Source organism: Rhinichthys klamathensis, unplaced genomic scaffold, assembly GCF_029890125.1.
Source record: "Rhinichthys klamathensis goyatoka isolate OS25496 unplaced genomic scaffold, OSU_Roscu_1.1 h1tg000309l_1, whole genome shotgun sequence".
NCBI lineage: Eukaryota > Metazoa > Chordata > Actinopteri > Cypriniformes > Leuciscidae > Rhinichthys > Rhinichthys klamathensis.
The window spans coordinates 175,010-189,524 of NW_026606827.1; the positions used below are offsets into that span (position 1 = coordinate 175,010).

Sequence of the window (14,515 nt, forward strand, 5' to 3'; positions counted from 1 at the left end):
AGTACCCACAGTCAGTGATGGTCTGGGGTGCCATGTCAGCTGCTGGTGTTGGTGCACTGTGTTTTATCAAGGGCAGGGTCAATGCAGATAGCTATCAGGAGATTTTGGAGCACTTCATGCTTCCATCTGCTGAAAAGCTTTATGGAGATGAAGATTTCATTTTTCAGCACGACCTGGCACCTGCTCACAGTGCCAAAACCACTGGTAAATGGTTTACTGACCATGGTATTACTGTGCTCAATTGGCCTGCCAACTCTCCTGACCTGAACCCCATAGAGAATCTGTGGGATATTGTGAAGAGAAAGTTGAGAGACGCAAGACCCAACACTCTGGATGAGCTTAAGGCCGCTATCGAAGCATCCTGGGCCTCCATAACACCTCAGCAGTGCCACAGGCTGATTGCCTCCATGCCACGCCGCATTGAAGCAGTCATTTCTGCAAAAGGATTCCCGACCAAGTATTGACTATTGAGTGCATAACTCAACATAATTATTTGAAGGTTGACTTTTATTTTATTTTATTAAAAACACTTCTTTTATTGGTCGGATGAAATATGCTAATTTTTTGAGACAGGAATTTTGGGTTTTCATGAGCTGTATGCCAAAAACATCAGTATTAAAACAATAAAAGACATGAAATATTTCAGTTGGTGTGCAATGAATCTAAAATATATGAAAGTTTAATTTTTATCATTACATTATGGAAAATAATGAACTTTATCACAATATGCTAATTTTTTTAGAAGGACCTGTTTATTGGGCTTTAGGCTGGTCTTGGTTGTTGCTACCAAGTCAAAAGAGGGTATAATGGTCAAATCAAGTCAAGTCATCTTTATTTACATTACAGATTGTTTCAAAGCAGCTTCTATGTAATAAACAGGAAAATAACAGATTTGATGCAAACTTCATCAAATGAGACAAATTCAAATTCATTATTCTGTTGAAGTCAGTTCAGTTTAATAACTTTGTAAAGTTAATCAGTTGTGAAACGAGTTCAATTTAGCTACAATATAAGCAGCTCTACAATAGTGTTATTATTCAGCTCGAGTCAGTTCAATGTTGATTAAATTTTGAATAAGAAACTATATCAAGTCTATAAAACAATAGGTTACTGTCGTAACCCCGGTTCTCTGAAACATCGAGTGGAGAGATCCACCTATGGGAAGGGCATCCGTACCTGACCTCTGCAGAAGCATCCAATTGCACCAAGTCTGGCAAGACAGAAGCGCGCAGCCAATGTGTAACGCCTGCAAGCGCTGCTGTTCTCCATTAAGTAAATTTGCTTCTCGTGCGGCAAGCGGGGCAAAGCTGGTGGATCTCTCCACTCAATGTTTCAGAGAACCGGGGTTACGACAGTAACCTATTGTTCTCTTTCATCATCTCGTGTTCGAGATCCACCTATGGGAGAGACATGCCCAATACACTCACAGTGAGGTTCTGTAGGCCTCCTCGTCGAGACCCCGAGAAGGCCCGCGTCGTCGTCATTGCCAGAACCGGCCGGTTCGTCGATAAGCGGGAGGTTGCCCGCAAAGATGTCCTCTTCGGGGAACGCATGATTGGGCTGGTCAGCCCAGATAAGACAAGTCGCGCCACGGGCTCGCCACACTGGGTCGCGGCAACTTTAAGGTGGCGTTGCAAAAGTTTTTTCGGAAGCATCCGGCAATGACTGCAGTTCTCCGGGTTCTCCAAAGCCTCTTCCGCGTGCTTAAGGCCCAAGCAGACCACGCAGAACGGGTGAAGGTCCTTCGCGGCAATCAGCGCACCACACGCGGTTGGTCAGGCCCATGACAGGCTGTTCCTGGGAGAAGCGGCAGATTTAGAGAGTGACATACGGGCAAAAAACACAGAAAAATCCGTGGCGGGCAGCCGTGGAAAGGGAAACAGGTGAGAAGATGCAAGAGCGTGGGTGGCTCAGAAACAAACACAGCTAAACTTGGTAGAAAAACAACTGTCACGCCTGGCGGAGGCTGATCTGGCGATTTGTCCTCCTGCAGACACGTAAGGTGAGCAGCGTAAATCCAACCGAGCTGTATCAGTGCAGAGATCGCGAGAAGCGAATGTCAACTGGAGAACAGCAGTGCTTGCAGGCGTCATATGCCCTCAGGTAAGGGGGTGGGGCCTTACCTGGCATTGGCTGCACGCTTCTGTCTGTCTTGCAGACTTGGTGCAATTGGATACTTCTGCAGAGGTCAAGTACGGATGCCCTCGAACACGAGATGATGAAAGAGAACTCGTCAAAACTTCGCGAATCACAACAAGCATATCGGTGAGAACACTCATTTAAACAGCATACACACACCCGAACCTGACTGCACATCACATTTTTGACATTATTGAAACTGCTTTCAATCGTAATGCAACAAACCGGTCTACGGGACATAAATTAAACCTTTTAAATAAAAGGGTTATTGGGCTGTTCTCTTACGAGAGTATCTCTCGTACTGCGTAATATCTTACGCTAAGGGGAAAACCTCTTTTCCTCGAGATATTGAAGCCAAAAATTATCCTTAATTTTTAATCAATGTAAAACGCTTTGCGGCAGCAAGCAAACATAGGCGAGGCGGCTCGCGCGCCTATTGGCTGCCCTGCGGCAAAAACAGCAGCCTATCGAGAGCGGCTCTGCGTGACGTCTTGACCAATGGGGGCACTTCGCACCCATTTCGTCAAGTCTCGCCCTATATAAGCAGGTCGATAGCTGATACAAACTGTTTTCATCTCTTCAGCGAAGCTACACGCATCGCTGGATCCGGAGTGAGAAGCCGCGCCGTCGACGCAAGCCTTCAGCGGGACATCATATAAGCATTGTATTTTCTGGTTTTCCGGCCACAGCCGATGGTGGCATTTTATTATGAGTGTAATAAAATGCCCACAGCCCAGGGTTCATTTCTACACACAAACACAGCCCGCCACGGTACAGGGCTCGCACAAATGAAATCGACGCATGTCAATTGTGCATTAAATGTAGTGAATGTGCCCACAACCCAGTGCCCACAAACACTACCACGGTTTCTGTAAAACGAAACCAACACAAGTCTTCCTAGCCTCCTAGGAAATCGACGGTGTTTCAGTCTCGCCGCGGCCAGACTTCCACCGAAATTTTTTCGCTCGTTTAGTTCCAGAAAATGCGACTGTTCCAGTGTATTTTGCAGTAAGCAAGCCAGTGCCACGGGCCCGCTTGCCTGCACAAAAATGCTGTTTCCACGGCGACCCAGATAAATCACATAAGCAGTGTATTTTCTGGTGTTCCGGCCACAGCCGATGGTGTTATGAGTGTAATAAAAATGCCCACAACCCAGTGCTCATTTCTACACACAAACACAGCCCGCAAAAATGCAGGGCTCGCACAAACAAAATCGCCTCATGTCGATTGTGCACTAAACGTAGTGAATGTGCCCACGTCTCAGTGCCCACAAACACTACACACCACATGTCCCACGGGTTCTGTAAAAACAAAACCAACACACATTCAGTCAGCTCAGGCCGACGGTGTTTTCAGTGCAGTAAATGTGCCCGCTGTCCCGCGCCCACATTCACTCACAGACATGTTGAGCCCCACGGGGCTCGCCCCGCTCTCTCTCCCTCAGCAAACTGCTATAAGGGATTTGAGCGCGGCCAGGCTGCCCGCCGCGATCGGCGCGCCCCCCGCCTCACAAACTGTAAACACAGTGTCTGCGTTACAGCACGCCGGAGCTCCCTTGCCGTCACTATGTCACGGCCAGAGCCCAGATCTCATTCTACCCCTAGCTATTCACGCGAAAGTGTGGGCACAGCTTCCTGGGGTATCAGAATGGGTGCTGAACACTATAAACACAGTGTCTGCGTTACAGCACGCCGGAGCTCTCTTGCCGTCACTACGTCATGGCCGGAGCCCAGATCTCATTCTACCCCTAGCTATTCATGCGAAAGTGTGGGCACAGCTTCCTGGGGTAACAGAATGGGTGCTGAACACTATAAAAAGAGACTATTCGCTACAGTTCGCTCGACGCCCCCGCCGTTATACGGCGCGCGTCAAATCCACGGTGAAAACAGAAGTAGCACATCTACTTCTAGCCGAGGTAGCGAAACTACTGAGCAAAGGTGCTATAGAACCTTTATCTCAGGCTCAGAGCGAATGGGGCCTATACAGCAGATATTTTCTAGTACCGAAAAAAGATGGAGGTCTCAGACCCATTTTAGATCTGCGACAGCTGAACAGAGCACTTGTGAAGCGCCAGTTCAAAATGCTTACAACCAGGAAAATCCTCGCGCAAGTTCGCCAAGAGGACTGGTTTATGTCAATAGATCTGAAAGACGCCTATTTCCGAATACAAATAGCGTCCCGTCACAGGGGATTCTTGAGATTCGCCTTCGAGGACCAGGCATATCAATACACAGTCCTGCCGTTCGGCCTGTCCCTAGCACCCCGTACATTCACGAAGTGCATGGACGCGGCTCTCGCACCCCTGAGACTTCGGGGCATGCGAGTTTTGAACTACTTGGACGATTGGCTGATTCTAGCTCGATCACACTCAGAGCTCATAAAACACAGGGCCACATTACTCAAACACCTCGAGAATCTGGGCCTCACAGTCAATTGAGCAAAAAGCTCGCTGTCTCCCAGTCAGAAAATTTCTTTTCTGGGACCAGTGCTGGACTCGCTATCCATGACAGCACGCCTGTCACCGGAGCGCGGACTAGACATTCAGCGCGTCGCGAACTCCTTCCGCCACGGCTCTATAGTCCCGCTCAAAAGGTTTCAGAAAATACTGGGCCTGATGGCCTCAGCAGCCTCTGTACTCCAGCTGGGCCTGCTTCGCATGCGCCCACTGCAGATGTGGCTGAAAGCGCGAGTTCCGCCCCGGGCATGGACCGCTGTCTGTTTCGCCTCAGGGTCGATCTAAAGTGCGTTTCAGCTCTGAAACCTTGGAAAGTAACCGACTGGTATCAGTCAGGTGTGAGTCTGGGGTCCGCCTCGAGTGTGCAGGTGGTGTCTACGGACGCCTCCACCTGGGGATGGGGAGCGCTGCTCAAGGGCAGACCGTTCGACTGGCCTGTGGTCAGAACGGGAAAAGCTCCTTCACATAAACTGCTTGGAAATGATAGCAGTCGACAAAGCGCTACGGTGCTTCTGTCCCCAGATAAAAGGTCACCACGTCCTGGTCGGGTCGGACAACATGTCAGTGGTGGCACACATAAATCGCCAGGGCGGCATCAGGTCCCAAAACCTTTACAGGTTGACGGAACGCCTTCTGGTCTGGGCTCAGCACAACCTGCTCTCGCTGAGAGCAGCGCATGTGCCTGGTCACCTGAATGTGGGACCAGACAGACTGTCCAGAAACAATGTCCCAGCAGGGGAATGGTCGCTGCACCCGCAGACGATCCAACTGCTGTGGGAAACGTTCGGCAGAGCGCAGGTGGACCTGTAGCGTCCCACGAAAACACTCAGTGTCCGAACTTCTGCTCGAAGAGCAGGGATGCGCTGGCCCATGTCTGGCCCCGCGTTCCCCTATATGCTTTTCCCCCTGTCTCGCTCCTGCCTCAAGTGTTGGAACGAATCAGGGAAAACGGATGCCCAGTGCTGCTCGTGGCCCTGCTCTGGACAAACCAGACCTGGTTCCCAGTCCTGATGCAGCTGGCCAGCACTGCCCCGTGGCCTGTACCACTGAGGAGAGACCTCCTCTCTCAGGCAGGGGGCTCGATTTGGCATCCTCGCCCGGATCTGTGGTCCCTGCACGCATGGGCCATCAACGGGTACCCGCTAACCTCCAGGAGGGAGTGTTAAACACGATCACGCAGGCTAGAGGTCTGTGTTCTCTGCTTGGTGTCAAGCTCAGGGCTTTTCACCCGTAGACTGCGGGGTTACGGAAGTGCTTTCCTTCCTTCAAGAGCTGCTGGATAAGGGCAGAACCCCATCCACGCTCAAAGTATACGTGGCGGCCATAGCAACGTTTGCAAAACCGGCGTCTGGCCAGCCACTTGGGAAGAACGACTTAGTCGTGCGTTTCCTCAGGGGAGCTCGGAGATTGAACCCTCCCAGGCCCCCTTCAGTCCCGATGTGGGACCTTTCCACGGTGTTGGAAGCCATGAAAGGTGCCCCATTCGAGCCAATCCATTTGTCAGACATGAAACATCTGTCTTTCAAAACGGTGTTTCTCATGGCTCTCGCTTCAGTGAAGCGCGTAGGGGACTTACAAGCGCTTTCGGTAAGCGCGTCATGTACGGAGTTTGGGCCTAATGACTCAAAGGTCATACTCAAACTTAGGCACGGGTACGTGCCGAAATCCCTCAACACACCGTTCAGGGCCCAGGTGATTTCCCTGTCCGCCCTTCCGGTTCTCAATGAGGAGAAGGACGCGAGTCTCCTTTGCCCTGTCAGGGCACTAAGAGCTTATGTGTCCCGCTCGTCTGGTTTTAGACAGACTGAGCAGCTTTTCGTTTTATTTTGGCGGACGTTCTAAGAGATCTTGCCGCATCAAAACAGAGCCTATCCAGATGGATAGTCGATGCCATAGCGCTGGCTTACACCTGTAAGGGCCTGCAGTGTCCCTTGGGTGTCAGAGCGCACTCCACGAGAGGCGTGGCCTCTTCGTGGGCATGGTCTAGCGGGATTACCATGCAAGATATTTGTACGGCCGCGGGCTGGGCCTCGCCGTCTACATTTATAAAATACTATAACCTGGAGGTCCCCGCCTTACAAGCTAAGCTTTTGGCGGTCTAGAATTCAGTGCGATCTGCCGCGCTGTGTCGGCCCAGATGCTGAGTTTGGCCTGCGTATCGCTCACTGACTGATACAGCAGCTCCACGAGTGTTGACACATGTATGGCCACCCAGTTTAGGCTGAAAGTGTTTTCACCCTGGCTGCGTGGTATAATATCTATATGATTAGCTCCTCTGGATGCTATTTTATAAGGAATGACGCTTCTAGCCCCTCTTCCTTCACTCTCTGTGAGTCTATGGTGATTATGCACTACATGCGCCCCGGGCCTCTGCCCTTGGGACTTTGGTGTTGGATCCCTGTATGCACGGCGTGTTACACTGTGTTCCCCATAGCGTAATATATTACGCAGTATGAGAGATACTCTCGTAAGAGAACGTACTCGGTTACTAACGTAACCTCTGTTCTCTCTAGAGAGGGAACGAGTACTGCGTATCTTGCCGTGCTTACAATACGCTCTGGTTCGCTTCAACGATGAAAACCAGTTTGTATCACCTATCGACCTGCTTATATAGGGCGAGACCACGCCCTTTCTGGCGGGACGTGACGAAAACCAGTTTGTATCAGCTATCGACCTGCTTATATAGGGCGAGACCACGCCCTTTCTGGCGGGACGTGACGAAATGGGCGCAAAGTGCCCCCATTGGTCAAGACGTCACGCAGAGCCGCTCTCGATAGGCTGCTGCTTTTGCCGCAGGGCAGCCAATAGGCGCGTGAGCCGCCTCGCCTATGTCTGCTTGCTGCCGCAAAGCGTTTTACATTGATTAAAAATTAAGGATAATTTTTGGCTTCAATATCTCGAGGAAAAGAGGTTTTCCCCTTAGCGTAAGATATTACGCAGTACTCGTTCCCTCTCTAGAGAGAACAGAGGTTACGTTAGTAACCGAGTACGTTTACACTTATGTACAATAAAAGAGCCTGCACAGCAACAAGAAATAGAAATGAAGACAAAAAACCTGCTTAGTGCCTACCTTACACAACACTGACGGTGGACCTGCGCTCAGGAGTAGAGCGACTGCAGACAATTTTTTTTTTTTTTGCGAATTCTTTCTATACACACACACACAATATGACGTCACACTCTGTGCGTATGTTTTAAAAAACATAATTTAACATATACATAGTCCTAACACTTTTTAAATAGCCCACTTAGTGTTTATTACTAATAAATTACTAAATGCTTAAAATGAATAAATGTAAATGAACAAAAATTTGCATTACAAATCCTGTGAAAACAGGGGGTGCAGCACCCCCACTTCCCTGGCCTAGTCCCAGACTAAAATAAATGTTTGAGCTGTTTTAACTGAAAACAACTTGCACTGACATATCTTAAAATATATCAGTGCCATTGTTTTGTCTCAAGATGTACACCAGTAATTTCTAGGGCACGTTTATAAAAGCTACTTAAATGTCCTAATTGAACTAATGCCTAATCCTGGCTTAATCTAAGCCCTGTCTGTGAAACCAGGCCTAACTGTCTTTTAAACCCCAACTAGCCAAAGGCGACAGATAATGGTCCCCAGATATAACTCGGATCCATCCTCCACTATAAATAAATTACATTTTATTGTTTGCCTATTTTATCATCTACCAGGGGAAAATCTAAAGTCTGATTGCTCAGAAAAGTAACAGCACACCTCTCCTCCACAAACTGCATGATTATAGGTATCATCAAGTCCCTAACCCAAAGTATTCGCAACAGTAATAGTGATACTAATAAATTGAATTTCATTCTGCCCCCTTAGATCACGCTTTGGCTCCCTTATGTTTCGTGTGTGTGGGTGGAAGGGTTACGGAGGGTATGTTGAAGCTGTGAATCTGCTCTGGGCACACAAATAAGCCGTCTGGTCTGCATGGATTCAGTGCAATCGGGACAACATGCGGCTTATGTACAACCAGATAGCAAATAATAATCCAACACCACGCTCACTGTCACACTCTGCAGGCCACGAGATCATCCAACTGACATAAATACAGCCTAACGCGGCCCACACACACAAATAAATGTTCTAGTACACACCAGATACGAGCTATGTGCAAGCAATAATCTGTGAAAAAATTTGTACAAATGTGTTGCATAACAGTGGTTATGTTATTGTTTTTTTGACTAGATTACCATGTCCATTTTTTAATGTCTTATCTCAGCAAGGGCAGTGACTCTCCACTTCATTTTAACGAATGCATCCACATTTTCATCTAATAGAATTAAGGAAACTTTTGAACAGTTAAACAGTGCAATACATTGATCAAAAGTAAAAATTAAAGACTGTAACATTGTTACAAAAAAATATTTCATATAAATGCTGTTCTTTTGAACTTTTTATTCATCAAAGAATTGTTAAATATATCATGTTTTCCATAAAAATATAAAGCAGCACAACTGTTTTCAACAATAATAATAAGAAGAAATGTTTCTTGAGCACCAAATTAGCATATTATAATGATTCTGATATGAAGGATCATGTGACACGGAAGAATGAAAATTCAGCTTTGCCATCACAGGAATAATTGCATTAAAAAAAAAGAAAATTGTAAATTTATAAAATATTAAATAAATGCAGCTTTGGTGACCTTAAGAGTGTTCTTTCAAAAACTTTACTAACATTTTTTTTTCTTTTACCAAAAACCAAAACTTTAAATGGTTTCAATGACTTTAAATGATATATACAGTCAATTGTTTCATTCCTGAATTGGTTTAATGAGTGAATCAATGATTCACAATATGGGTATATACGGAGTATAGTGAATGATATATTTGCTGTATAAATAGTGAATGTGTACAGACAGTATAATAATAATTCAATTGACTGTTTATGAGTGAGTCATTGAATCTTTTGTTCAAATGATTCATACAAAAAATCTGATTAATTCAGGAAAGAGTGTTTCTTAGAGTTTCGCAAAGCCTCTTCTGTGGCTATGTTCACTATTTGCGTTGAGGAGCAAAAATGGAGAAAATAACTACAAATAGTGAGTCTAAAATGTATGTTAATTAAAAAAGTTATGCCATTACTGTATAATCAAGTCGGGAAAATCGACATGATAATTGTCAAAGAAAATACTTCCTGACCTTAGAAATGAATTGAATAAACTTAACTAAGGTTAAGGTTAACTTAACTAAGCACCCAGTAAAGCACTTTTCCACATCACAAAACGGCCTTGTAATGGAGAGAGGGAGAAAATGAATAATGGTAATTGAAGTCTGGAGTCTGTATTATGGTGTGAACTCTGTTCACTGTCTGTTCATTTGAGTTTAGAGTTTGGAGCAGCAGCATGGTAATGAACAATCATGTTCCATCGTGGTCCATTGAACTCTGATGGGGCTGATACAACATCATTCTTGTCATTTACAGACCTTCCATGAGCGGAGGGGAACTGCTTTTGGCTTGATGGATTATAGATTCAATTTATTTCCTGCGTTCGGTTAACTGACATTTTGGGCCACAGAAAGAAAATGACTTGCTATTTTTAATTGACTTGCGTGTGTAATGTTCAACACTGTGGGTTTATGGGAGATGTTCGAAAGGAAATGGGGTAGCGCCCTAAGCCAGGAGCGCTTCCCTCCTCCCTTCGGGGTGGGCGGCAGCGGGACCGACGAAGTGCTAAATTGCTCTGCGTGAGTTTGGTCACGGCTGAGCTCTCCTTGAGATAATGAAATGACAATTAATCCAAAAGCTGTTGCTACTCACTCATTTACTCCCTTGCGCTCTTGTAAGTGGAGGAAGGAAGAGAAGAGAAAACTACGGCCAAGAGAGGAATGCTAAAGCACCCCTTTGGGACCTTCATTTGATTTGACACACAAACTGACATAGATGGGAACCGGTAAAGAAACACAAACGCATGAATGTGTGAGAGCACACTTGCATGACCACCCATTATTAGCCAGTTTTTTATTTTTTATTGTGAACCCCAGAGAAGAATGATGCGAAAAGGCCACAACCAACACCAACTGCTCTAATCAGACAGGAATTTAAGAAAACAAAGGTCAAAGTGTCAGTTTGGGGTTGTCAAAGTACAGTAGAAAAAGGTGCACATCTGCTCTAAGCAGACAACAACAGTTGAAAGGGTCTCACATCTATGACTGGACAACAGAGATAAGAAGTAAATGGTGATGAGCTGAAATGATTTCTATAAGGCCGACTGGGGGAGTCAATGAGGTGGAGAAACCTAAAAAAGAAGTAGAAAAAATATCGGTTTCACTTTATTTTGATGGTCCCTTTAACACATTCGGTTGTCTATAAGCAGGGTTGGGGAGTAACGGAATACATGTAATGGCGTTATGTAATCAGGATACAAAAATCCAGTAACTGTAATTCGTTACAGTTACGTCAAAAAACGTAGTAATCAGATTATAGTTACTTTTTAAAAAAAGGGGGGGATACTTTCAGGATTACAATGGTTTCATTTAAAACTAAATAAATCTGTATTTTGGCATAATAACACTATTAAGCGTTGCTTGATTAATGACTCACGACACGAGTCACGTGTGCCACCCGCTGGTGCATGCGCAAAATAACAGCTCTCTATACAACAATCTCCTCAGACACAGATTGAATCACTGTGCTAGAAACGATGCTGCCCACGGCTAAAAATGCTTTCATTTCTTGGAAATTCCGCTGCTATTTTGTTTTTAAAGAAGAAAATGCCAACAACATGGTTGTACAGTGCAAACTGTGCCTTCCAGCAACGAAAACACTTTCTTTATCGAAGGACTTGACATCCAACCAAGCGGCAACATTCTAATCTGAAAAATGAAGCCTACCCGGAAGTGCGAAAAACTGCAATACATCGAAAATCCGCTAGGGGCAGGTCCCAAAAGGGAGCAAATGTCCATAGACCCCATGTTAAAATGTCCGCTTTCACATAAATTCATGTTTTTACAGGTTGGTCCCATGGACTTTTATTGTATTTTTCGATAGGTTCCGAGTGCCTGACAACTGTGAGGGGGGTGAATTTTTTTCTAACTCGTTAGTTTAGATCATATTTAGATATAAAATGTATGACAAATAAGGGCGTGGTTAACTTTGATTGACAGCTTGATTGACAGCTGATAACGGGCTGTGCCGAGTGGAATTCCTGAAATTTGACGTCTCGGCCATGATCTGACACAACACATCATACCACCTCTGTATACTTTCTGAACATTTGTATTGAAATATCGTACATAAAATGGGTTGCTCTGCTATAAACTGCACTAACCGACACTGTAGGAGTACTTCGCTCCATTTTTTTCCGGTAAGTGACATTCCACTTCTATTTCACGTAGTTAGCACTATTTAGCATCAATGTTTGTGGGCAGTTGCACTGCAACAGTTAGCATTAAATCGCCGTTAGCGTCCAAGGTAGGGACAGGTGGGGTTTTGGGGTGCTAATACAATGCTAAATCATAAATCATATGTACCTATGTACAATAACATACAGATGTCCAGCAATCGATTTAAATAGTACATTGTGTTTAATTAGTCGTTTATTGAGATCTAATATGTCGTTGTTGGCGAGAATTTTCACGTGAAGAAATACATAGATCTGACAATCACATGCATGCACTTTAATGGCCCAGTGGCAGAACTTTTGCCAAGCGTGTCAGAGGTTCAGGGTTCTAATCCGCATTCGTATAGTTTTTTTTTCTCTCTCATTAAAACCGATTATGTTTATCAGTGGTTGTATATCAAGCAGGGACACGTTTGTGTGCATTTTACTTTGTGATTTCACCGGAACGAATAGAGAGTCTCCGCAATGGATTAAAGCGCGCGTCCGAGTTCAAAATTGGTGGGGACAATATCGACCCTGGCAAAAAGTGGTGGGGACATGTCCCACCCGTCCCACCCGCAAATTACGCCTATGCCTCTGGTTATAACCGGTTATAACTGACGTTTGAAACACTGTAAATGCGTCTGCCAAATGAATAAATGTAACATAAGAATAGACTGATATGTCCCACATTGTTCTTCAGCAGCTTTGCAGTGAATGTAGTAGCCATAGACTGTAAAAAGTAGCCTAGTCTGCCAGTCGATCTTGTAACGTTACAGATAGCTGAGGCTGCTTGGCTGAAGAGGCGCATCCACCGGCCGGCTCAGTCTCACACAAAGAAAAAATTTCCCAAGATTTTCAAAAGATGGCGCCGCCCATACCCCCCATAAACGGCCTTAAAACCGTTATTCAGAAAGTCTATGGGTGACGTCACAGACGCTTTGTCCATTTTTTTTTTACAGTCTATGCATCCAACCTAGCATTTGCATTCTCTATTTTCCTGTTGAAGAAACATTTCCATTGTCAACAGATATATAGTCAACAGAATGTTCAAAAGGGACCATCAAAATAAAGTGTTACCAAAATATCCAAAAGAAAATGAACACATACACTTCCCATTCAAAGGTTTGGAAGCATAGATGCATTCATTAAAAAAAAAGTGTATTACGGGTTCATCAAAAAAATTAAGCAGCAATAATAATAGGAAATGTTCCTTGAGCACCAAATCAGCATATTAAAATGATATCTTAAGGATCATGTGAGACTGAAGACTGGAGTAATGATGCTGAAAATACATCTATAACATCACAGGAATAAGTTACATTTTAAAATACAGTAAATGCAAAACCGTTATTTTACAATTAAATAATGTTTCACAGTATTACAATTTTTTAATTAAATTACTACTGCTATTTTTTACTGTATTTTGATAAAATAATAATTTGAGCCTTCCGGCTTCAGAAAGTGGGGATTTTTCATTATACCAATGACAATTTTGTCAGTATATTATTAAAGATAGCCAGGGGACATCATATGAAACCTGTTGTTGTGATCGAGTAGATTGTTGAAATGGGTAATTTATTTAGTATAAAAATCCCTTTTTGTATCTCATAGGTAACAAAATCAAGATGAACAATTGTTTAAAATGGTTCAATGAGCAATAAAAAGTGGCAACACAAAAAGCAACGTGCTTTGTACATGTTTAATAATTAATTTATCATTTCAAATAATTCATGTATAATGTCATCTAACAGTCATCTAACAGTGTTTCCAACCATGTTCAAGATTATATAGCCAAAACATTGATTTGGGAATGCATAAACTGATGGCTGATAAAAAAAAATACTTTGAATGCAAATTAAGTCAATTTGAATAAAAACATCCATTATGCATGGCACCAGGATAGACAAAGGTGTAATACACAGCCATTTTGTTTCAACAAACACAATACTTAATACTTAAACTGAGCAAGTGAACAATCAATGACACATTTTCAAATAGGTTTATGGTCTACCAGTCAGGTAATTGGTAAAGGGTGAATACTGAAGTGAGCGTCTAATGAATGACAGCATGTTGAAAATCTCACTGTGTGCTGTCAACTGAATCTAATAAACAAACCTGTAACAATAATTGTGTTCATAGACTGTTACCGAAAGACTCCTTTTACATACCAAACTGCTTTTTGTGTGACATAATGCAGTAGCTTTCCAAGAAGTCAATAACATACCTGATAATGGCTGGCTTTTGCAAGCTCCTGATTGGCTGAGTCCACGTGTGATGAAGTGGTCTGAATGTAGTCTTCAATGCTGTCTGGGAAGAGAAAACAAGCATTAGCCTAATTTTGTTGTTGTCGTCATGTTTTTTGAGGTACACAATGTTACAATGTGATCAGGTTATTCAGACTTTTTCCAAATGATTTTCAGCCTATGTGTGCAAAACCTTAAAATTCATAAGAGAATGTGTGACTCACTCATACACATACACAAAAAAAGAATGTCCAAGCACGGGGTGTACCAGAGCACCTTTATTAACATACCCTCTCATTCATGTTCTCTTTCCCAGGGAGAAATGGATT

The 14,515-nt window shown here is 44.1% G+C and overlaps 1 protein-coding gene across 2 annotated transcripts in view; it reads right to left on the reverse strand.

The window, feature by feature from the left end:
• tsnare1 (T-SNARE Domain Containing 1) overlaps nucleotides 1-14,515 on the reverse strand; it is a 273,037-nt gene that overhangs the window by 130,496 nt on the left and 128,026 nt on the right. For both annotated transcript variants that reach the window (XM_056270897.1, XM_056270896.1), the window contains exon 9: nucleotides 14,168-14,250. In XM_056270897.1, the coding sequence (XP_056126872.1) occupies nucleotides 14,168-14,250 (83 nt within the window). The remainder of the gene's footprint in view (nucleotides 1-14,167; nucleotides 14,251-14,515) is intronic.